Source organism: Hydractinia symbiolongicarpus, chromosome 3 (assembly GCF_029227915.1).
Source record: "Hydractinia symbiolongicarpus strain clone_291-10 chromosome 3, HSymV2.1, whole genome shotgun sequence".
NCBI lineage: Eukaryota > Metazoa > Cnidaria > Hydrozoa > Anthoathecata > Hydractiniidae > Hydractinia > Hydractinia symbiolongicarpus.
In genome coordinates this window covers 16,538,100-16,563,093 of record NC_079877.1, presented here as the reverse complement: position 1 = coordinate 16,563,093, position 24,994 = coordinate 16,538,100, and the positions used below count along the sequence as shown (strand labels likewise).

At 33.4% G+C, this 24,994-nt stretch overlaps 2 protein-coding genes and 1 long non-coding RNA gene across 6 annotated transcripts; 1 reads left to right on the top strand and 2 right to left on the bottom strand.

Moving 5' to 3' along the window:
* Positions 1 to 169: 169 nt before the first annotated feature.
* Positions 170 to 10,344, bottom strand: LOC130635987 (transcription initiation factor TFIID subunit 9B-like). Its single transcript, XM_057445550.1, has 6 exons — positions 10,168 to 10,344; positions 5,811 to 5,947; positions 5,129 to 5,260; positions 4,148 to 4,190; positions 3,817 to 4,058; positions 170 to 481 (listed from the first exon to the last, which is right to left on the bottom strand). Exons 1-6 carry the CDS (start codon positions 10,319 to 10,321, stop codon positions 353 to 355), a joined length of 837 nt encoding a protein of 278 aa, XP_057301533.1. The 5' UTR covers positions 10,322 to 10,344; the 3' UTR covers positions 170 to 352.
* A 506-nt stretch (positions 10,345 to 10,850) lies between these two features.
* LOC130635982 (neuronal acetylcholine receptor subunit alpha-3-like) lies at positions 10,851 to 19,154 on the bottom strand. Of its 2 annotated transcripts, XM_057445543.1 has the most exons (7): positions 18,690 to 19,154; positions 18,224 to 18,363; positions 17,700 to 17,744; positions 13,190 to 13,299; positions 12,779 to 12,923; positions 12,487 to 12,583; positions 10,851 to 12,238 (listed from the first exon to the last, which is right to left on the bottom strand). In XM_057445543.1, the coding sequence occupies exons 1-7, from the start codon at positions 18,721 to 18,723 to the stop codon at positions 11,535 to 11,537; spliced, it is 1,275 nt and encodes a 424-aa protein (XP_057301526.1). In that variant the 5' UTR covers positions 18,724 to 19,154; the 3' UTR covers positions 10,851 to 11,534. The 2 variants fall into 2 exon arrangements, with proteins under 2 accessions (XP_057301526.1, XP_057301524.1); XM_057445541.1 differs by having other exon boundaries at positions 18,224 to 19,154.
* Positions 19,155 to 19,281: 127 nt separating this feature from the next.
* LOC130635983 (uncharacterized) lies at positions 19,282 to 24,659 on the top strand. Of its 3 annotated transcripts, none has more exons than XR_008982205.1 (7): positions 19,282 to 19,719; positions 19,796 to 20,154; positions 20,227 to 20,465; positions 20,538 to 20,674; positions 20,762 to 20,827; positions 20,898 to 20,944; positions 24,383 to 24,659. It is a non-coding gene; the product is annotated as an uncharacterized LOC130635983 (long non-coding RNA). The 3 variants fall into 3 exon arrangements; XR_008982206.1 differs by having other exon boundaries at positions 19,796 to 20,306; positions 20,368 to 20,465; XR_008982204.1 differs by having other exon boundaries at positions 19,796 to 20,465; positions 24,383 to 24,658.
* The last annotated feature ends 335 nt before the right edge of the window (positions 24,660 to 24,994 follow it).

Sequence of the window (24,994 nt, the reverse complement as noted above, 5' to 3'; positions counted from 1 at the left end):
GCGTCTGTAGTGCTCAATGGCTAGTTGGACGCTGATTGTTGCCCCTCTGTCGATGAAAAACTTGGTCGCTCGGGGAACGGCCTTGAAAATTTATTGAAATATTTCGCGGGAAAAAACCGCGAAACTTTCTGACTTTAAAGTACAACATCTAAAAAACAACTTTGCAAAATTGTGTAACGGACGAAGTTTTTTATTACTTACATATATTTACAAACGTTTTCAAAAGCTTATTTAGCCCAGGTAAGACCATTATCATTTGTTTACAACTGGAAATCATGCTAAATGTGCGCGTGTATCGACGAGCTCATCAGCCATATTTTTCTCGGTTCTCGTTGTTTACGGATTGACGTGCTCAAGTATCATAATCATCGTCTCCTTCATGTTTACGTTTCAACATTGCAGGAAATAAAGATTGTTGCGGGCGATTTTGTTGTTGAAGTTGTTGGTGCTGATCCATCCGCGGTATTTGCATGCGAGGAATCTAAGCAATAAAAAAATTTGACATGCTAAATGGACTAATTTGCTCTCTTTTTTTACGACGAACGAGCAAAAATTTAAAGATACTTTCTGTACCTCAAGGGAATCTATTTGCGGAAGAAATTTGTGCGGAATTATTTTTGCGGATAAGTGACCGAAAAATGCAATATTTTGAGGAATTAATTTTTTCGGATTTGGGCAAAATCTGCAAAAATTGATTCCGAAAAAAAAGTTCTGCAAAAGTTTCTTCCCTTAAGGTAATTTGACTTGCAAAAAATATGAATTTGTATCCATTAAATTTCCAGCCTGGTCAATACTTCTGCAGTACCTTGAGAATATGTCCGCTTCTTTTTATTCGAGTAAACCGCAATGCATTATGGTATTTGTATTCAAGATAAACAAATTAGCTAGCTAGCTTACAAAGATAAAGAATGGAAGAAAACTTTTTAAATTCTACATCAACAAACAGTTTTTCTGAAAACTATAACAACGTCAATGAATCCATTGATCTGACGTCAAATTCTTCATCGGAGTTTTCAAGTACAACAAATATTTCGAAGAGGACAGGTGGAATAACTGCTGTGTACCCCATTGCTATAACAACTCAAAAAGAAATCCTAACTTGTTTTTTTATGTTATTCCAAAAGATACTGTATTGAGACAAAAATGGCTACATAAAATCAGTCGACAATCATTTGTCCCATCTACATCACATCGAGTCTGTTCAGAACACTTCATAGGAGGTAAAAAAAATTATACGAACAATGTTCCAACGATAGTTCCGAAGACTATAAAACCTACAGAGTGGAAATCTAGAAAAACGATGAATAGTTCTGGAAGGGATCGCATTCTTTTATCTGCTATACGTCCTGATAAAGCTACATGTTAAATAGAAAAACAGCCGTCATTGGAAGAAGAGCTTGAAACTACAGTAGCTCAGTTAACAGAAGAACTAAAAAAATTTAGGGTAGACTTTAACCGCAAGAAAAATGAGTTTAAAACAATAATTGAAAATTTAGAAAAAAATATTCAAAATACAAAGTTTACAATTGACAGATTCAAACATAATGAAGCACACTTCAAATTTTACACTCGATTAGAATCATATGATATATTCAAAATAATATCGGACTACTTAGAACCAGCAGCTAGTAAACTAGTTTACTGGGGGTGAAACACAAATATGGAAAGTAAAACATCAAAAGAAATAAACAAAAGAGGACGAAGTAGAACACTCAATTCAGTAGAGGAATTCTTTCTAAGATTTGCTTTCCCGCTGGAAGATTTAGCAATCAGGTGCAATATGTCAACTAGTCACATCAGTAAAAAAATTATAACATGGATAGACTTTTTGCACTCTCAATTCAGAATGCTCACTATTTGGGCTACTAAAAAAAACATACAAGATAAATGCCGAACTGTTTCAAAAAAGAATATCCAAGTACGCGTGTTATTTTAGATTGCACTGAAATTTTTATCGAAATGCCGACATCTTATCGTAGCCAGTCTGCTACATTCTCCAGGTATAAACATCATAACCCCGCAAAAGGACTAGTCGGGATAGCACCAAATGGAGCAGTAACGTCTGTATCTGATTTGTATGCTGTTCGATTTTCAGATAAAAAAAAAACTAAGAACAGTGGTATATATAACTTGCTACAGAATGGTGACTCAGTTATGGCGGACAGTTTAATTTGTATTATCCTTTCCTCATCAACTAACAAATGCTCAGTAACAAATTTTTGTTGTTTATCATCTAATTTACTGATATCCATATTATTTACAGCAATTTTTTCAAGAACTGCATGTATTGGACGTTTATTTTCTTTCTATGTAAGAACTTTGTTGGCAATATACTGCTTTACAGATGTGTCAAAAAAATTACATGGTTTGTAATCATTTCCCTTCAATAAAGTTCCAAATATAACACCTTTTCCAGTTGATAACAAACTTTCACTTAATTTTTTTATTTTTTATTTCGGCGTGTGTGCGAACAGTGGTGTGGCACAAAAATATCTATTCCCAGTAACTAGTGGTCTCTTACGACTGTTCTTGGCGTCTTTGTTTATGTCAGCTTTGGCAAATGTCAATTCTGAAAATTTTATTGGTCTACATTTGCTGATTCACCTGGAACATGCCATTTTTGAAGAACGCTAGTGCATGTTTTGTCATCAGGCACGCTTTTTACACCAAGTGTTCTATAATCAACTAACTGATATAATGCAGCTGCAACGTGTTTACAGCAGCCTCCGCTACCAGCTTTGCAACTACATTTTCCATAAAATACATCACCAGTTTCTTGACATAGATGCATGTACACAGTATATTTTTCTTTTTTCATTGAGGCAGCGACATAACATTTAGCAAAAAAACAAAGTCTCTTAACTTTCACTTACTACTTATAAATTCGCTCATGTGATGATGTGAAGATGTGACAGATCAGTGCTCCAGTCTTTGACAGTATTTGTGATATCTTCTTCAAGTGTTTCATCTTCACCAGAGTTTTGTATTTTTTTGAAAACTGGTCTTGGACCCACGCTAGAGCTTTGAGAAAAGCTAGGATCCAAGTTTTCAGATGTTATGAAAAGATCAATACTTGAATTGAAATCGATTAAGTTAGACATATCTGCTTCGTACAAAAAGCTTTTTCCCTCTCAACTGGCTCGAAATACAATTTTTACATATGGATAATAGCCTGCCATTATTGAGATAATTGCGAAACTGCGAAATGGACCGCAAATGTGAAAATAGCTTACGGAGATTATTTATCACCATAATAATTAGCCGCCGCTTAATGAAGACAACTTTGGGAAAATAATAAGCTTCGAGGAAATATTTCTTGAATACAACTACCGCGATGCATTGCGGTTTTCGCGAATAGAGGGAACGGTTTTGGTTTAAAATTCTATGCCGACGTATATTCAAGCATGCTTTCAATAATCTGTTTCCATTTCCGTTTTTATTCTGCGAAATACGCACTCAGAAAAAACAAAAAGAATAACATAAAAATTATTAAAAATATATTTCACGTTTGTTTGGAATAAAGTCATCTAGCGCTGTTCATATTCAAAGCCAGTTTACTTAGCTAATTTAACACCAAGAATAATAAACCAACCATATAATAGTATGTATCTGGCAGATACATACTATTATCCCGTATTATTACCAAATGCTAATAATTAGATTGTATGACAAACTAATTTTGCAAATAGCACAAGTAAACAATGTGACAAAATTAATTTCTCATAGCGGATCTCGTTTTGCATCTGTATTTTGCGTAAGAAAAACGGATATGAAAATAGGGTCATATAAAAAGAGTAAAAGCATTAGTGTACACACTTGAGACTGCTGCTGCATTTGTTGTTGTTGTTGTAGTTGCATCTGGTGTTGTTGTTGTTGTTGCTGTAGTTGCATCTGGTGTTGTTGTTGTTGTTGTTGCTGTAGTTGCATCTGGTGTTGTTGTTGTTGTTGTTGTTGCTGTAGTTGCAACTGGTGTTGCTGTTGTTGTTGTAGTTGCTGTGTTTGATGCTGCATTTTTTGCGTTGCTATATTTCCTGGTACTGACGAGATCTTTGTTTTGTCTAAATTACATTTAGAATTTTTTTAATTAATATGACAAGCTACAGAAAACATTAAACAAAGCAAATCATTTTTTGTTGAAAATACTCACTTGAAGTGGAAGCACTTTGCTTTCTTTGGTTTGCTGGATTACCCTACAAAAATGATGTTCAAATTAACATTAAAATGTACTCAAGGTTCCAAAAAAGACCTTTACACAAGCAAATACCACGTCAGTTTTTTGTTTTTATTTCTTGTTTAATATTTTAAATATAATATCTAAAAAGTCTAAAAACTATTGTGCATGACAATAAATCAACGAATTATTTTTGCAAAAAGTGATCTCTTCCGAAAACACACATTTTTTAAGCAATCACTTAATGAGCAAATTTTAGTCAAATATACAAAATTTCTAAGCAACTTTAGTATAAACTTAACAACAATATTGGGTAAGAAGAGTTTAAGCTGCGGTTTCGAAAAATCTATTAACGGTCTTTAATTGTTTTTGATCACGATCATTTATACACATTTATCCTCCATGTAGAACAGCCCCTTTTTTCCTGATTGGGAACCGAAGGAACCTGTAAACTGCTTTCTTATCAAATTGAAGGCTATTTCTTATCAACTCAAACATCAGGTCAAAAGTTAAGTTTCTTCTAAAAAAATATATGTAATTATCTTGAAAATTAAAAAGCTATCAGAATAGAACCATTTTATGGACTGAAATTGGCTGAAGAATATTCTTTTAATAATCCAGGGGAAAAACTTGGAAGTTTACAAAATATACAATTTAGCATAACCACCAAGCACCAAGATGATTATTTGTTAACTGAAAAAAGAGTATTTTTAAAACCGGACCACTCTTTAATAATTTGACGCTAAAATCTGAAAAAATTGAAAGACCTTAAGAAAGATAAAATGCAAAATAAAAGATTAAAAATTTGAAGAATATTGGTTAAATGTTGTTTAAAGAATGTGGTATTTAAATCATATGGATACAAGGTAATTCACAAACATTAATTCAAATTTTTTTCTCTACATTTATTTCTTACATTAAATATAAAATTGGGCATATGTAGCAGTGGATACTCACTTTTCTGGATGATTTAGTCTTGTAATTGTTGGAGGTAAGACAATATCTTTCTGGAGGCAAACGAATTCCACTGCGGTCTGCTATAAGTGGCAATGGTAATGAATTCTTACTCCGTGCAATATCAAGCAGAAACTAAAAAGAAATAACAAATATCATATTGTTGCAGATGTTTTCAGGAACGGATTAGGAATACAATGGTAGCAGTAATTTTAAACCAATGCTTTTTTGCAGGCAATAATTTACCATGTGCTGTCGTACAGTGCCAGAACAGTAAAAGTTTCCTACTCAGGCCTCTCAACCGCTCTTTCGATGTTGCAAATACACTTTTTACAACTGGAATTAAAAGCGACATGTAGAAAGCAGGGCAGCTATTGTTACTATAATAATGTCTGCTCTGCTTTCAGAGTTTTTGGTCTGCTTAGTGAAAAATCAGCTTAAAGTATTACCACTCTAGCTTAACTTTAGCTTTAAAAAACCCTTAAAATAAAAAGGTATTTTCAAGTCATTCAAAAAAATATTTCCTAGCAAATTTATAAAAATAATAATAATAATAATAATAATAATAATAATAATAATAATAATAATAATAATAATAATAATAATAATAATAATAATAATAATAATTACATAAATTTTCAATTTAGAACATAAAACAGTGCTAAAATAAACTTTAATAATTTACCTCTCTCGGAGGAGGGGAAGTGAACGAATGATCAAGTTTCTGTGAAACAGCCAGTTTAATATCATCTATATTAACATTTTTTCGATTTGCATGAAAGGAATACACTCGAGCATCTTCGACCACATCAGTAATGTAACCTGCACGTAAAGGAAAGGAATATGTTATATGATTTTTCTGTGCAACCCACTTAAATGGGAAAAAGTCATGGTAAACAAGTGATGATGATGACGATGATGATGTAACCTTTGTTTTAAAGGGGAAGTTAATCCAAAATTATTTTTTGAGTCAATAACTTCAAAATTTGTAAAAACAAAAATTAATGGTATCTTATTGTAAATTTTAAACAGAATCTAGACTCCTTTAAAAAGACAGCAGCCCTTGGTTATGACAAAAGTCCGAAAATTGAATTTGTTAGCAACATCATTAAATATATATATATAAATATATATATATAAATATATATATAGAATATATAATATATATTATATTATATATATATTATATTTTTAATTCTCTCTCTAAGTTCCTGTGTTTATATAATAAAAATTGGACTTTAAATTACAGCTGGCATACGGAAAGGCGGTTATAAATGTGTAGCTCCATAATTTGCTCTTTTTCATCAGAATCAAAAATCCTAATGAAGGGTCATTTCTTCATTTTACATTTACTTTTTCAAGCCCCAAATCTACCTGATATAATGAAGCAGAACAGCTATAAAAACTTGTGGTTTAAACGTGACTGGGTGTACTGCAGTAACAGTAATGGAGCGACTATATAATTTATAGTTCACAGACAATGAAGCTTACACTGACAATACAATGTAAACTTTGCAGCCATTGCAGCACAAATGTAGCCTGTATATAAGGTATTTTTTTCTAGCACTTGCCATTGATTTTTACACAGTAATAAAATTATACTGTTTTAATTATTTTTTTTCTAAATTTAGGAAAGATACTAAAAAGTCAATGAAATGTCTTCTTTTGGATTAATTCCCATACCAAACCTTGATTCCAGGGTCTGTTGGGTTACATACATGGGCTCGACATTGGCCATAGATTCATGCAGTGCAGTGGTTATTAAATTTGGTCTATAAAGTCACATGCCCAGAGAATAGTTAAAGATGTCTAACGTTTTTTACAAGTGAGAATAAAATGGGAAAATATAATATTTAAAAGACCAGCGTTTTCAGCAACTTTTCGTATTGTAAAAAATGACAATCCAGTAAAAAATTTCACTGGTACTAAACATGTGTACTTCACAGAACTGTCAGCCTAAACATTGCTGGAGTATGTCACTGTTAGGAGACTTTTTGTGTGGTGGGGGTATTGTTGTCTATTGTTATCTTTGTTACCATTCATTAAATAAAAAACAAACCTATATCATTATGAAACTAGCCAGGCTGAAAATATATTTTTAAAAAGATTTATCACCACATCTGGTATACTCCAAAGATCCTCTTTGTTAATTTGCTTCACCAATTTTTTCTAATGTCACATTGCATTTTGAGCAATAGAAAAAGGCACTAGCTACATCTGAGACAAGTTGGCAAGTTTTGCAACCAATGTAATCATAAAACAGGCTTTAGAAATAATTACCTTGGATCTCATATTAGAAAAAAACACATCGTGGAATAGAGACGTAAATCAAGCAACTATGATATCAGTCAATTTCTTTTTGCAAGGCTATCAATAAGAAAATAACACCTGAGCAATAAATCGCTCCCCCAAATCTACAATAATTTAGATTGGGTGAACAACCTGAAAAGATAGAATAAGTTTATCAACACTTATTTCAATACAAAATATTTTTTATCTTGCCTTTTTTCTATATTTTAGTTTTTTTTAATGCAAATAATAAGAAAGATAACCATTGATTTGCATGTGAGATGAATTGATATTGCTTAGCCAGACAAAAATTTTGGAAATAGGGGAGCAATTTATGACTCAGGTAGTCTCTTATTTCTTAGAATTGGGTGAGTCTTTGGGTGAGCAAGAGCAATCACTCTCCCCTTATTGATAGGCCTGTTTTTGGCATGCTCCGCTCACCTAAATTTTTTGGAGAGTTGTTTAAAGGGTGGCTTATAGTTAAAACTAATACATTATGTAGTAAGCTAAGTTGCCAGAATGTATTATGCACTTTTCTTTACAGATTATCCTTATGCATTAGTTGTAAAAATATTAATTATATATAATTTATATTATATATAAATTATATACTGTTTAGCGCACTTCTCTGTCGTTACCCTCAGTAAATGTTTGGCTTATCTTTTTTGCAGCTTAATCAAAAAATATTTTAATATTAATGTTTTGCCCACCCGTCTCTAGTTAATCTGACTGATTCGATTTATGATTTTATTAATTTTGATGCATGTTTCTATGACAAATAAGTAGCATAATTTTTCACTAATACGAAACACTTCCATTCTAGATTAATTGGCAGAATATGTATGACTTTGGGCCACTGTGACTAAGTTAACGTGCCAATAAAGGTTTAAATGTTATGAGGACCCAGAGGACCGTGGGCTAGTAATATGTAGGTTATAAATGAATTCCAGCGTAACGTTTTTTATTTACTTTTCAGTGGTAATCTCTGGCATTTGTGTAACAGCAAAAAAAATGCTAGGATTTGATGCATAGAGGTTTTTCCTGTCTCACGGAAACATCTTTAAGGTTGTAAACTATCATTGAGTGTAGATTGATACCTTTTAATTATAGTGTGTCGATATTCTGCAACGCCAGCATATATAAGGGCAAGTTTGGGCAACTTTTCAAATAAAATTAATGGTTGTCCTGACACAGCACACACTATCCTGAACTCCCCAAAACATTCCCAAAATGCAATTTCTCTTACCATGCCAGCAATCAGTTGAAAGAAAGTGCTTGAAGAGAAAAGAGTTAAAAGTGTATATATATGAAGAGAAAGAAGTTTAAAAAGTTTATATATTAGTTTATATATTAGTTATTTATCTAGTATACATCGTTTTTTGAGCCATCTGTGTACTTTTTTAATTTTTTTATCGTTTATACTCCTAAAAATTCCTTCATGTGAAGAAATGGACTGAAAGCAACTTTGCTTCACGTAGTGCACCCATATTTTTTCCTGCCATCATGCAGATGGCCAAAGAGCTTACTGCTCAAAATTTAAACAACAGAATTTATTCATAGATGTTAGGATCTGAATAGAGCATATTGATTTATTATAAACAATATATATGGAAGGCTGAGGGCAATTATTTTGAGTATAGCTAGTATTAAAGATAACAAACCCTAATGGCGTCATAGATTAGTGGTTATAGCTCTCGTACTCTGTGCGGGAGCCTGTGGGTTTGATTCCTCTTCACCCGAATCAACATGGGCGAGTGGCCACATAGGCCACCATCAAAAATATGTTATGTTTGCATCCTGAAGACCCTGCAAGAGACCCTTTTTCACCGCCCCGTAAACTGTCAGTAGCACAGGAGTACACCCTAAAGGAATTAATTTCTACGGAAATTTCCAGGGACGAGGTCGGACCCGTATCACACTATTGATGTTGGTCACGTAAAATTATCTTAGTTACTAAAACATGGCAGCATGAAATTGCCACACCAGTGAATTCTTGTGAGACTAATTTTCCCTTCTTTCTGTAAACAATGACTGTAAATAAATCCTAAAATATATTTGTGAAAAATAACAGCCGCGGGTTAACCCAAGCCATGTGAGGGAAATTGGGGAGATGGCACACTGTGTGGGGCGTTGGATGCTGCCGGGAGTTGTCTAGTAGAACACGGGCCCTAATTGGGTCGCATAGCTCAAAATGAGCATTAAATACTCTAGGACTCTCCATCTAAGCCATTCTTGCCGTCGGATTCACGTCATAACACTGGTTGAACCAATCACGGGCCAGTATTCAGGTTAAGCAGCCATTATGAAATGGTGTACAAATGTCATAATCATAATGTTTTTAAGGTGAAACCTTCATAACTACAATACTGGATTTTTCAAGGAATTCTTTTTTTTTTTAGTCAAATCTTTAATATGTTTTAGATACTGCTTAATTTTTGCCATTTTGCGACATTTTGACGCCGCTTTGCTTGTAAATTCTGTTTAATTAAGGTTGCTACTGTGAAGGTTTGACCATGAAAAGTTCACTGTGTACCCCATTGTATAGCAATGGAGAACATTCCGACCGCAAGAATGCCCCTCCAGGAAATAATAGACAGGGTAGATCCCTCGGTATTTGTGAGACTAGCCATGTATAATATGCACATTTATCTATCTATCTAAACAATCTTGCCAATGGTTGTATATCTTTTTAGCTGACTGTTGTTTTGTTTTTATGACTGCGGGTTGATAAAAGTTTAAACATCTAAACCTACGGTATGCAAATTCAGCCATTTGATTTATAACTCGTGGTTCAAATTCCGTAACACCCATTTCTTTTAAAATTGCTGCCATTACAAGAGCATCTTTCGGTGTTGTTTTTGAAGGCTGGTTAGCATTTTCGTTACTTGAGCTTTCTTGGGAAGCCATATTGGATATGAGGTTAATGATAAAATACACGGACGACGAATATAATGCACTGGTTAGCGCCGACCCTGACCTCCAACCTAGTCCCAAGGGCTCTTCTTCACGTTTTGATAATGTGGAACGACTCCATCCCATATTATCGAGGCAAAATATGATATCAGTTATTTTTATCGCTTAAGTTATTATCCAAGTTCAACGCGATTATTTTACTAATTTAATCAAAGCCATTAACGACAATTCGATGTATTTGACATTGTGACGTAATGTCACAATAACTAATACACCTCTTGACATAACGCGCGACATTATCTTTCCCCACTAGGAAAGAGACCGGAGTTTTAAATAGGAGTGTCTGATGAAAATTTTCCTGCGTGTCGCAAGTTAAATTTTATGAAAACAAAGTAAAACAACACCTTTGTATGTTTCTATTTGTCCTAAAGTCTTTTATTTCAAGATTTATTTATCATTTTAACTGTCAGTGTAAAATGTGCAAGGGGGGTGGGGAGGGGCGCGTGGCCTTGTGGTTATGGAGTTCGCTTCGTAATCACAAGGTCCGTGGTTCGGTCCACAGCGCGGGCATGTTTAGCAAGTGTCTTTACTACAGCTACGGGTCAACCCATGCCATGTGAGGGAAATTGGGTAGGTAATGCCGGTGTATACTTAATGTATACATTCCGAACACAGGACCTACATTGATAACAGTGTTTCATACACTGAAGTGGCTATATCCTGTATAAACATTCGGAATAATAATAATAAATTTTCGGGAACGCAAACATAGTTTCTTCCTTTCACAATTAAAACACTCAAGGTAAAAGTTAATTTCTAGCAAAAACAAATTAGTATAACAACTCCAAACGGGTACATAACATCTCCAAACGGGTACATAACATCTTGGTTCTTGCACGAAGAAGTAGGCAAGAAATGTAAATAACTATTTTGTTGTTGTTTGTGTATATTACAGAAGCTTAAAGATATTAAGTTTGACTAAACTAAACAAATCTTTCTTTGATGCAAGTATCTAACAGTGTCACTACTTTCATTCGAGATATGCTTTTCTTGAATATCCCTGTATATTCTTTGCTTGCTACTTAATATTGCAAAATAATTTTGTTTCATTATAACATATTTGTCACTTTCATTGTACACACATACACACATACATATATGCAAGAACTGTTTATACAAGCGCCTTAGTTGTAATAAATTTGCATGTTCAAGCCAGTCCATCTCTTGGTAGTGAACATATAACGATCAGTGGGATGAGTATAAGCAGGGCATTAAAAACAAAAAATAATCGCTTGTCAAAATAACGACAGCTTTCCAACCATTCGTTGTTGTAATTTTCTTTTTCAGCAACTTTTTCTTCCTCTTCTTCTTTATTGGATGTTTCATTCATATTTTTCAACGTATCCACAGAAGTCATGGTCATAGAATTTTCCGGTTCAATCTTTTTCTTGTTTTTTTGCAGTTTTAACTTCTTTAACCAGGTCAACAAAAAGTTAGGTGGCTTACTTGTTCTCTTTGCGAAAATAGTGGTAGCTGCAGCAAATGCAAGCGCTGTGCAAAGAATGTAGAAGACAACAATAAAACATATGCCCAGCATTGGGTACACATCCGACTTTTCTGGAAGCTTCTCTGATATGACTAGTAGGTAGACAGTGATACTGAGCAAAATTGTGACGCCAAATCCCATCCGCTCTCCGGAATCATGCGGAATATGAAAAACAAGAAGAAAAAGAAATGATAATGAAACTAAAGGCAGTATGATGTACAGAAAATAGTAAAGGGACATTCTTGATAACTCGATGCGATATCGGATGATCGAGAAATCCTCTGGACAACATATAAAGTGGATATTTGTCTCTTGAGATGTCAAGGAATCAATATTCCATTCTCCACCTTCAACTAGAAAATTACCTGAAAAAAATAAACAAGTTTACAGTTGCATTGCTGTATCTCAAATTCATAAAAATCGAGAATAGAAAAAATACACTTAACACCCTCCCCCCCCCCCCTTTCCCAATCTCTTTTAAAATCGATTTGTGAGTGGTCTCAAGTTCAATTCTCAGCTAAATGCTCCCGTGCTCCCCTAATTTGCTACCTTTGACAAAGGACTTTACCCGTTACTTCGTTAGTTCTGTATAATTTATGTTAATTACACTTACTTGAAACAATTTCTGCTTTACTGGAAGGTTTAGACCAGAAACGCAGATCAAGCTGTGATTTGGAGTACGAGTTTGAACCAAATGTGAAATGGCACACCTTAAAAGTTAAAAAATTGTATACTTATTATTTGCATGTGTAAAGAATCCATTCTGGCTCTTAAAACTATAGCCTATTTTAACTGAAAAGCGGTACAGTAAACTTGCCAATCAACCCATTCACAAAGCACCTTCTGTCTTAAAACCCCTTTAACTAGTTTACAACAATAACTTAAATAAATATTGGCTACTGTACCTGACGGTCTACTGGAAACCAAGTAACATCTAACTCACATGATATTCTCCACGTAACGGGCGAATTCCACACCACCAGACCTTTATCAAATACCAAAGGTCTTGTTTTGTACACGTCTGTATGCTCAAAACTGGTTAGTTCAGCTCTAGAAAACATGTGAAGTAAGCACCGTTGACTTACAGATTCCCATTGGCTGTTAGAACATGCACAATGTTCACAATCTTGTTACCAGGGCTTATTTTCACGCTTTCCGATATATAAAGTGAAAAAGAAGCTTTTCGACGAGATTGTAGAAAGAGTAATTTGTAGTGTCATTTATACTTCTTTCAATACTTTGATCGAATATTTTATTTATCGACACACAAGACATGAAAAATACAAAAAATAATGAGTATTGTGAGGTAGACCTACGTGTTGTATAACATGATATCCGGTGTCCAGATCAATGAGCTGTCCATATTGATACGATCAGTTCCATTGAAAGTTGATATGTTCCATTGAAGTTGAGGGTCCGTCCATCTCTACACAAGACAAAACAATGTAATTTATCAGCAACAAAAGCTTTGTTTCAATACTTCGTTTACAACGCTTTCATTTTACCATTCTTCTTTAGACTTGTAACATTAACCATCCGTTAATCACTATTTTTTCTCCATGGTTGCGTTCACGCATAATTTCGCGCAACTTGACACAGAAAGGAGGAAACTGATGGATGCATCATTTAATTAAGGCAAAGTATGGCAACGCCAATCGAATTTACGACTCAGCCGGCACAAGACGTCTTTAAGACGTCTTAAGATGCCTTTTTTGAAACTTCTGTTAGAAAACGCTATTAAGATGTTTTTATTGCATCTTCTTAAGAACGTCTTTTAAAAGACATCTTTTATATGTCTTTTGAAAGTAAATAAATTCGAATCTTGTAGTATACGCATTTTAGATTTCTTTTAGAAGATCTTCAAAAGACGTCTTTCAAAAGACATCTTTTAAACGTCTTTTGAAAGTAAATAAATTCGAATCTTGTAGTATACGCATTTTAGATGTATTTTAGAAGATCTTCAAAAGACGTCTATTAAAAGACATCTAAAAGTTATCTAAAATATATCTTTTAAATGACGTCTTCTTGTTATAATGCATCTAAAACTTTTAAAAGACGTCTTGTCCTTCTTCTAAAACTGGTCTAAAAATGCGTGTTTTAAAAGATGTCTTGTCCTTCTTCTAAAACTGGTCTAAAAGTTTATTACATTTTAAAAACTAATGTATTTTGGTGATCCTTTACAGGCGCGGATCCAGGGTTAGTCAGATAAGTCGCGTGACTAAGTGTAAATTTGACGAAAAATGTTAGTCAAGTGAATGATGTCGACGATCCAGGTGTTGCAGACGGAGGGCGTTAAAAAATCAGATTGTTTACGGCGAAAAGCCATGGTTCACAGCCCTCTCCATTTCCCCTATGGCGATGTTGACGTCAAAGTTGTGACGTCACTACCATATAGACTGAGAGGGTTGCAAATTATAGCTTACAGATTTTGACTGATTCATTTTGACTAATCAGTCACTCAGTCAGTCAAAAATCAAATAGCTATGGCCCGCAACCCTCCCCATCTCACCCAAAGGGCATGTGACGTCATAATCGTGACGTAATTTTCACACTCTATGCGTAGTCCAACAATATGTGGCCTGCAGCCAGCGTAAAAAATTTAGGTTCCGTACTGCGTGGTTACTTATAACTTGTTAGGCTATAGTTTTAACTCCCATCCGTCAGGATTAGTCAAAGACTCAGGCCTTTTGGCTTGGATTCCTTCCGTACTATCATGGCTGCTGCGGACATGTTGACGCGGGTGCTTACTGATTTAAAGTGTGATAATGTTGAATCTGTTCGTAAAATGCAAAAAGAACTTTCAGAAAGTGTTTATTCTCGGACATTTTTGTTATCTGGGGATATTTATCCCTTGGTTGGTAAAATTTTTCATCGGAATTCAGGTGCAGATATATACATTCCATCTGAGGCGAGGTGTGAAGATAAAGGAATTATTGATTTAAGGTGAGAAGTATGTCTTTACTCTCCAACACAGCTTGCATTTATTTAAAGGTTTTCAGTATATTCGCTACGAAAAGCTAGTTGAGGGAGAGCTTTTTACAACAGACTATTGAAAACAAATACTTATTTAGCTATAGCTAGCTAGCTGGCTAATTGTTTTTGTAACATGAGCTTTGAACAGAATTTTCAGCATTGTGGAGGAGTTCTTCCTCAATTAATATTTGTGTTGTTATTAGAAGCAAGAACTGGATAAGTAGCTAAGGTTGGTGATGAAAAAAACTCTTCGAATGGCTATTAGGAAACAAAGTTTGTTGAGAGAAAGTCATGCCAAAATATATTATTTTTAGATCCAATCCATCAGGAGACTGTCTATACAGCTCAGCATAGTTGGTATTGGTAGGTGATAATTCTCTTGTTGATGTTTTGATAATCATGACATCCACAGAACTTTTCTTGCATCCTTCCTTTTATTCCAATCATCCTTGTTTTCAATTTGCTTTTAAAAACCAAAAGGCAAATATTTTTATATGTGAAAAAAGTTTATTCAGATTTTCCCTTTTCCATATTGTTTGTGATATGAGGCAGTTAAAGCAGAAGCAATCAACAACTTTACCCCCAAGACATGGTCTCCTTTTCTATCAATACTTGCCTTGTCAACAGTAATAAAGAGAAAAATTAATACGTTTTACCCACTGTTCGCTTGTTACGGTTTCGAACTCTCTTTACACAGTGCATATTGCCATGCCCATCTATTTTACCTGGTGAAGATCAGTTAAAAACTTTATTTTGTTATGAAGGTATCGTTAACTCTGGTGTAGACTTCAAGCCAAATCATTACGTTCCCCTTGTTCCAGGTTGCAACTTTCTTAAGCGAAAGTTGCATTTTCCTATTTCAGCATGCAAAAAGCAGAAAACTGCCCTTCGTAATTCTTCTTTTAAAGTTCAAACGAAACTTGAGTTTAGCTCTTTGAATAAACAAATATATCTGAACAAATACATGGGTTGAGGTGTGTATGTATCATATCACATGTATGTACATTTCATCTTCATTATCCGGATCTTTCCATATTCTTATTGTTTTTGTTATGATTGTGTTTCATTTTGCTGTCCATGGCCGGTGTGATCATTTGATTCACCTAGTCATGCTGATGAAGCCTGATATTGGCAGAAACAGCAAGAGTTTATAAATATTGAAATATATTCACAATTGTCTCACTTTATTGTAGTTAATCCCTGTTAATTTTAGTGCTTTTATCTATCTAAAATAAGATGTGTAAGATGGAGAGTTGATTTTTTTAAAAAATGTTCTTAGGAGATTTTCTTATAGCTTAGCGTTTCTTTTTGTCAATTTTATTAATAACTAGATAAATCGGAAGACAATTTTCGGCGATTTTTGTACCCGCTTACAGCACCCCCCAGGACCCCAGCTGCTAAATTCAAGACTAATTAAAATTATTTTGACTAAGTCTTGAAAAAGTCTGGATCCGCCCCTGCTTTATAATACGTTTTTATTTCATTACGTCATAATTTTGTTTTCCTGCACCTCCTGGCGGATGTTTTTCGACAATTGACAATCGGAAACATTCAATAAAAATTGGCGGTATTTTAATGAAAGTATCTGCGGGATCCCGGTTAATTAAAAAGTAAGTACTTTTGTTTTGTGATTCTCGAAAGGGAAATTAATTTATAAAATTATAGTAGGTAAGTGGATTAGCTGATGTATTACGTTCTTACCCTTCTTTGTATAGTGTGTTTTGTCTTTATAAGTCATAATGTTTTACGAATGTTCTACTGTGCTCCAATCATTTACGAAGATAATGAGAATTTTCAGTGAATGTTTTTTCCAATAAATAGTATGAAATTGATCGCCTTAGGTTTCATTGGTCTATTTCCCAAACATTTACTGACTACGTTTCTATACAAGTTATTCATCTGGAAATAAGCTATTTCTTTCTCTCTAGAATCTGTCAACGAGTGTTTCAAAGAAGCGAATGAACAAAAAATGCAACGCATAACTGGGACCAAGCAGCGAAAATTAATAATATTTTATATATTCATTCACGTTTTTATTTAAATTACATTTATGTAATTTTAAAGTATATTTATTGTTTAAAGTGTCAATACGAATTTGATATAAAAAATGCAAAATATTTTTATCGCAAAATATTGGTCGTCTTTGATGTCGTTATTTCTGCAATTTAAAAATGTACGTTTCAAAACGTTAACGTAAACGTCTTAAATTTATTTTATCAAATGCCTATTTCTTCTAAAAAGTTCAATAAAAAAAACAATAAGAACAATAAAAACAAAGGAAGACGTCTTATAGATAGATAAAAGATGTCTTTCTAAAGATGCATTTAAAAAGTTGCATTAAAGATGCATTTTAGTCGCTGCTACATCTGTAAAAGGTCTAAAAGACGTCTTTAAACAGACGCATCGTAAAAGAATCTCTTTAAAACGTCTAAAAGATATCTTTGAAAAGACGTCTTTTAAAAGATGTCTAAAAGAGATCTTTTGAAATGCATCTTTAAAAAGACCTCTTTTAGATGCTTAAAAAGATGCATTATAGACGGACAAATCAGCGCTAAAAAAGACGTCTTTTAGAAATGCGGAAGATGTCTAAAAGACGTCTTTTAGAGATCTTTGTGCCGGCTGGGATTTGTTAATTTCTTGTATGCTCCCCCATTTTTAAAGTTTAATCGAAATGAAAGGAAAAAGCTGGAAATAATAAGGCTGTGGTGACAAGAGAATAATAAGACTAATAATTAATGCAAGGTACATTTGCACAGTAATATCTTATTTCTTTAAATTACAGTGAGAAGTGTGCTTAGTCAACTTAAAATTCGTCTCATAGAGCCCCTTAAAAGAAAAATAATACTTTCTTACCAACATTGTAAAACAATTGATAACCAAAACCTGCTCCCTCAAATCCTTAAAAATATTAGTAAATTTTAAATGACTGTTATTTTTTAAAACATCTCAACTAAACTCAACCACGCCTCCTCAATTTTGAAGCCTCTTCAAAACTCCTCAATTTTGAAGCCTCCTCAAAACTCCTCAATTTTGAAGCCTCCTCAAAACTCCTCAATTTTGAAGCCTCCTTAAAACTCCTCAATGTAAGTTTCCTAGTGACTTGTTTTCAATTGAATATGCATAGAAATGCTACTTGGGTGCAGCAAGAATTTCTTCTTCGCTCATGCCATTGATAATTTCCTCAAATATTCTCAATTTCGTCGAAAAAAAGACAAAAAAAATGTTCCCAAATCTTATTAATTTTTTGCTTTGTTATATGGAAATACCTTCAGCATCTAAAAAAGGTTAAAAATTCTCATCAAAAAGTCTTCAAATTTCTTTAAATTTGACTCTAAAATAAGAGTAGCACATCTCTGACATTAAATAACGTCGCCTACTAGTTTCACCAGATTCTTAAGTCTCATATCAAAATAAACATGCACAGGATCTTTGCCTTTCTGTGGTCTGACATTTTTGTTGTAATCAGTAAGAAGCTTTTCTTGAAGTAATTTCTCTTGTTGGTAAGAACAACTAGCACCTGAAATATAAAAAGGAATGGAAACTAATAAATTACATAGTAATTTGTTTGAGCAAGGTAGACATTCAACTGTGTTCATTTTTTGTACTTATAGTTTGTAAAGATTCAGGCTAAGTATGTTCTTAATATGTTCTTAACTTTTTTTGCTAAATATGTGTTTTAAATTTCTTCGAAGTTAGACACACTCGATCCCAAAAATTTTTGCTTTTTGACAGGGGAGCAGACGGGGAAATATTTTCGCCGTCTTCTCTCATAGCAGAAATACAAAAATCCCCTGGAAACGGGGGCTACTAGGTGTTTGTAACGAAAAATATGTGTAGACGTACTTGCTACCACAGACAAAATTATAAGTACGAGCATAGTTCTTGCTTGATTATCCAATTATTATGTGTTGTAGTATGGTCTTCATAAGTAAAGCTTAACTCGTTCAGTGATGTTTCTCAGCAACCAAAATTGAATATTGTGAATGTTTCGCGTTCTAAACTAAACTGCAAATATATTCGGCGCTGTTGCCGTAATGATGATGTCACGATCGCAAAACAAGGCTTAATATTAAAGACAGTGCAAAAGACTATTCATTCTGTTAAATTCAAATTATACATTTTAATTTTTTTATTATACAACCCTCCAGTGTTTTTTAAGGTCATCGTTTCATTATAAGATAAATATGATGATTTAGGCTCTGCGCGTGAGAGTGAACATAAATAGCGTTGGCGCAAATTGTTGATTTCCAGTCCCACAACACAGTTGCTACCATGACAACAATTTTCATAACAACGTGGCCTAATTATTGCTGAGAAAATGTCATAAAATAACTGACAGTTAAAAATAAAACTTTTATTATTTTTTACAACAATTCTATAAAAATCTTTCAAAAACCATGGATATAGGATTTCTTACGGAAGCCCATTAATGCCATTAACTTTGCTTCACATATGTCACCCTAAGTGGAGCAAAAAAATATTTTAAATTTAATATGCCCCACTTTGAAGACATAACACAAGCAGCAATACAAATTTAATTCGCTGCCCCACTTATGAAGTCATAACACAAGCAACAATACAAATTTAATTCGCTGCCCTATTTATAAAGGTAACGCAAGCAGCAAATTTTACATGCTACGTGCCTGTGTTCAATGTGCGCATGCGCTGACAATTTATTCAAAGAGGATGGGTTCAAGAAAAGAAAAGACGTAAGTATTTCTTAATTTTTCAAATGTTTTTGTTATTTCTTAACACTTTTGTAAATTTATGTTCTTTCTCCAGGCAACGAAGTAATAATCACTCTTTTTGGGAGGGAATATTCTTATCAGGAAATATTGGTAGAATTATGTGAAGAATATGACTTCAAGTTGAGGTTAGTTTTGACTAGGTATTTTTAAATATGGGCTGTAAGGATAAAAATCCACATTGTTATTCCAATTTTTGTTTAGTTTGCGACAGCTAAAACGCATTTTAAGGGAACAAAACTTTTTTCGAGGGAAATAAAAATGCACCTTTGCCTAAATATGTACAGTTATTGAGGTAAGTCTCTTTTGTTTTCAGCTTTCTTCTTGGTATGCGCATAACTTGTGTAGACTAAAATGCCATCGATGCACATAGTTTAGAATTATTGAGAATAGTGGATGTAAGTAGGTTTTATGACGTTAACATTATTGAAATATCACAAAAAATTTTTAATTTTAAATCTTTTTTCCAAGAAAAACAGTACAAGAATTTCAAAGTGTCATAGATCCAGACGTACAGCTCAGAAAAGCGAAAAAGTTAAAAAGGAAGGAAATACATATGCAAAGTATGCTTTAAGTGACATATTTTAGTTGAGTAATCGAACATCAAGCGAGTTTTTTAATATTTTGTAACTTAGGGACCAAATGAAGTGTGGCAGATCGATGGCTATGACAAGTTGAAACCTTTTGGTTTCTGTATTCATGGATGCATTGACGGGTACGCTTACAACAAAAGATAGGTTTTATAAATAAATAATTTTTGCTATTTCCTGTTTTAGCTACTCGAGGAAAATCATTTGCTTAGACTCCTCTGATACTAATAACTGTCCGAAAGTGGTAGCAAATCATTATGTAAACGCTGTCAAAAATTTTAAAGGTGTGTATAAACATGTATGAATGAAAAATCGCTGTCTTATTCAAAATCATAAGATTGATTTATTTATTGTAGGCTTCCAGGATAATACGAGCAGACAGGGGAAATGAAAACTTAAATATCGCTGCTGTTCAAATGTTTTTAGAAGAAATGACACTGACCCGTTTGCCGGCGAAAACAGTGTCTTGTTTGGAAAATCAACGTCTAACCAGGTAAACTGCAAGTTTTATGAAATTTTAGAAAAGAGAATAGCTTTGTTGCATTTACTTATCACAGAGTAATTTTAACTCTCTTTTTAGCGCATAGAGGCTTTAGGGTCGTATTTAAGAAAGACCAAAATTGACTGGTGGATTAATTACTTTAAGGTAATTGCTTTATGTGGCTATAACATAGCTTTAGTTTTCAAACTTTTATACAAATAAATTTTTTGTACAGGATATGGACAGCGATGGTTCGTGGTAGTCAAGTGATATGATTCATCGGTAATTTTTTTTTATTGAAGCAGGATATAGTTACAGTTCTCTTTAGTCTCGTCTGCAACTAAAGAATTTTAAAATTCAATATCCTGTGTGGTTATCAAGTTTTGGCTTTCATCATTTGTTTCTGTTGTGATTATATCAGAGAGAGATTCTTCATTAATTATACTTTTTTGATTTCTTGAAATGGATGTAAAGTAATTAAAGTTAGGAGAGTGTTCTAAATCAATTGTGGATTGATCACTTGACAATTTAATTGGGTTGGCTGCAGAGTGGCCAGGTAATTGCATTGAATTGGGTGTTGAGTGAAGATTTTCTTTACAATCCGGTATTGAATTAAAGGTCAACTGTTTCTCCATGATTAAAAAATCATCAGCATCATCAGAATCTATCCGACTATCAATAATATTTGATGTTAGAAGTTTTTGCAAACTTTTCCTTTTTGTTTTTAAAACAAACTTGCATGCTTTTAAGGCATTTTTTCACATATTCATCAATTGATAGATTAAGATTGATAATTTTTTCCAAGTCTGCTCTACAAAAATTGACGGTCCATCTTTATTTTTACCTTGAAAAAAAAATACTTCCTCAATGATTTCAAAAACCACTGTCAGTGTTGTTTGCCGCTGGAATTATTTTCTTCTAACACCTTCCCCATTAGAAAGCTTTCTCAAGTTTATTATTCTTTTTTCCAGATCCCCATTGATCCTAAGAAAAATCTATAGTTATGGTTTCTTTTTTCCATTTTTTACTTTTTGTAACTTCCACCTTACTCCCCTGTCTAACTTTTGAAATAAGGTCTTTTAATTCAATCTCTTTAAGTGGGTTACTATTTCTTTTACTAATAGTAGCCGAGCATCTGCAATACCAATTCCCATGAAGGTAAAATCTTCTATTCGTAGAAGTGGAAATGATTCGCTGGTAACCTAAATAAGTAAAACCTCTATTCTTAAATTCAAATTTACATGCTTGGAATTTTATGATTATTTTCATATTTAAATTCAGCATCAAAATTCTTCTTGGAAACATGTTTTTTCTTATGACTGATCACTTAAACTTTTAGCCAGCTGAGTAGTACCTATACTATAACAAAAGCTTTAACTTGGCACTAGTTAGCTTTCTAGCTCTAGCAAGCTAACTAAACTATAAAAACATAAAATAGCTATAGCTACCTTGGACTCTCGAACTCGTCGTAAAGTCTCCTCATTGTACCCTTTATCACGTAAATAATCTGTAATCTGAGTATAAGAAAAAATGATTCCATTATTTATTTGGATATTACACTGATTACAGAAGAAAATCCTTTGCAAACAAAAGAGAAAGTCTTACATCTTCATTTGTATCTAGCCGCACCGCTGTTGCCATGTTTATTTACATCAAATCTGTCAATTAACAGTCATGAAAAACTTCACGTGGTTTTTACAACAATAATGGTAGCAATGCAGTCTAAGTGGGGCAACGAAAATGCGTTTTTCCGATGCTCCTGTTATAAATTCATAAGTGAAGCATGTTAGAAGTTTTTTCTGCTCTTGTTAGGTATTATTAGGTGAGGCACAGAAACATTTTTATTTCATTGCCCGTGTTATGTTCTAGAACATAACATGGGCAATGAAATAAAAATGTTAAATATAAAACGTTTTGAAAAAGTTGATATTTTTTTATCAAAAACGTCCGTCTGACAGATCCGTCCGACAGATATATCCACTGGTAGACTCTTACCAATAATTTTTTGTGTACTTATCAAAATGCAAAACAGAAAAATGTATTAAATCATCAGTCGTTTTCTGTAGGCTCTTAAACTATCGAAAATCCGTCCAACAGATTAACTAATTTAAAAACAGCCCCTCTAGGTCAGACATACACAAAAAATTAAATATGTTTTTGCTCCTCTTAGGGTGACATATGTGAAGCAAAATTAATAGCACTAATGGGCTTCCATAGTTGTTATTCCTAGACATGTCAAAACTATTTTCTCTGCTTTATAAAAAATTTATGTACATTTTTTATTGGAACAAATCATGCGATGTTAAAGCAATAAAATTTTTTCCATGTCAAAAAATTAAACTTATTTACTGATCTCAATGTTTTCACTCAGGGAACTAAATTGTACCGTGTGTGGTTATAAGATACAAACCTCGACTCCGCCGCTTTTTAGAGTTTTTTACATTGAAGCGAAATCAGGTACAGGTTTTAGAAGCTTTAAGGGTCAGATTAAGAAGACGAAAATGTCCTTTTTACACATTTTTTTCAACAAACCACTTTATATGAAACTCACTAGTCATCTTTCTAAAAGTGGAGAAGGTTTTGCTTGTTGTAAAATGTAAAACCTTTAAAAAAAGAGATATAACAAGAATTTGGGCAAAAATCGAGTAGGTTGACCTGACAAATCGGAAGAGTACTTAAAAATTGACGATTTTAACGAAACAGACATAATTTTATTAGATGATAATTGAAAGTCTGACGGATTATTTTATCTTTTCTTGTATACAAATAAAAAACTTGTTCAAAAACTTAATTTAAGAAGCTTAGTTATACTAGTTGTATATATAAAAACGAGGTGTGAAAACTGTGATGACGACATTAATGACCCGTCCATATACGAAACTTGTTTAGAAATTTCCCGCGTCGTTGCCACTATCTTGTAGCATGAGACGCTGGACTATAATATGTGTTTCAACAAATTATTAAGAATATATTAAGATTGTGTTCAGTAACGCGCACTGTGGAAAAAATCAGTTGTTTTTACCCAAGATATTCGGCATAAGGGCAATGCAAAAATTTCACTGATTACAAAAATGCTATTTACTTCAACCTGACTTATTTTGTTGTCGTAGAATAATAATCTCATTTGTTAAGACTAACTACAAAAATACGTGCGAATCAGAGTATTATCATATAAGACCAGTTACATGGTGCCTGAAAAATTCCAGATTATTAAAAGTAAACGGTTACGGAAACATATTTATATATAGGATAAGCTTCTTTAGCCGTATGATGGCTAATTATCTGGGAAAGAACCTCTTGATTCAGAGTAGATAGTATTGAAGCAATTACACCAACCAGACCACAGCGGATAGTACTACATTTTATTAGAAGGGTCCAAACCACTATTGTCTTAATTTTGGTCCCAGGTAGCCCGCAGTAAAAATCCACTTTTTCAGGAGAGAAAAGAACAATTATAGAAATAGTACAAAGAAACCATATACATTATACTTTCAACGGGGAAAAGTGACAAATTTTGTGCAAGTGACTTAATTTTTCCCCGACCAAAATTACCCCCGATTATTTTTTTGCCGGACTTTTCCCCGATTTTTTTATACCCGACTAAGAATTTACCCTTAATTTCTTCTTTTATCTTAAATAATTTTTCTCATTATTACCAATCTTGTAGCAGTTGCACATATTCCCCGTGCAATATCGCGTCTTGTTTATTACTTTATTAAGAGTGAAGGCGGAACAGTTAATGGTCAAGTGAAGACTAACGTACAGATCATCGCCTATACCATCTGGGGGCTTAGAAATCCCACTACTGCTAACATATACGTGCGACGATGAAAAAAAACCTAGATACGATGAATGACTTCATGAACAGCCTTTACGAATGGAGCAACATTGTATTAGTTGAAGAAAATCAGGAAGAGGATGACAGTGACACAGATCCTGACTTTACAATTAGTGCGAAAACGACATATTGTTTCGGACCAGATTTTTTTACTTATTCTTGTAGTTGTTTTTGTATAAAAACATACATAGATAAATAAAAAAAAATTTCTTGGAAAAAACTTTAAATTTCGTAAAAATGCGCATGCGCTAACGAAAAAACTTGCGTGCTTTCTTCGCTAATAGCGGAAAATGCTGTCGGTTGGAAACGAGCCCTAAGCCTGTTATTCTGATTGGTCCGGAATTAATTTTGTGTTCAGTGGACATGCAAAGAAAGCTTATACGCTTTTCTTTATAAGAATATGGTTTATAAGAATTTCAGGGTGCGATTTTAGGCTTAAATCAATCGGTCTATTACTTAGAACAACAGAGAAATAAGAAGAATTACCAGACTGG

Coding starts and splice junctions, on each gene's coding strand:
- LOC130635987 (XM_057445550.1), bottom strand. CDS start 10,321: ATGGCTTCCCAAGAAAGCTCAAGTAACGAAAATGCTAACCAGCCTTCA. Junction 5,948..10,167: donor AATGGCTGAATTTGCATACC/GTAGGTTTAGAT, acceptor CTTTACGTGCAG/GTTACATTACTGATGTGGTC. Junction 4,059..4,147: donor GCAAAGTGCTTCCACTTCAA/GTGAGTATTTTC, acceptor AATGTAATTTAG/ACAAAACAAAGATCTCGTCA.
- LOC130635982 (XM_057445541.1), bottom strand. CDS start 18,442: ATGAACACAGTTGAATGTCTACCTTGCTCAAACAAATTACTATGTAAT. Junction 13,300..17,699: donor TCAATTGTTTTACAATGTTG/GTAAGAAAGTAT, acceptor TGTCTTGTGTAG/AGATGGACGGACCCTCAACT. Junction 12,924..13,189: donor GATATCATGTTATACAACAC/GTAGGTCTACCT, acceptor CATGTTTTCTAG/AGCTGAACTAACCAGTTTTG.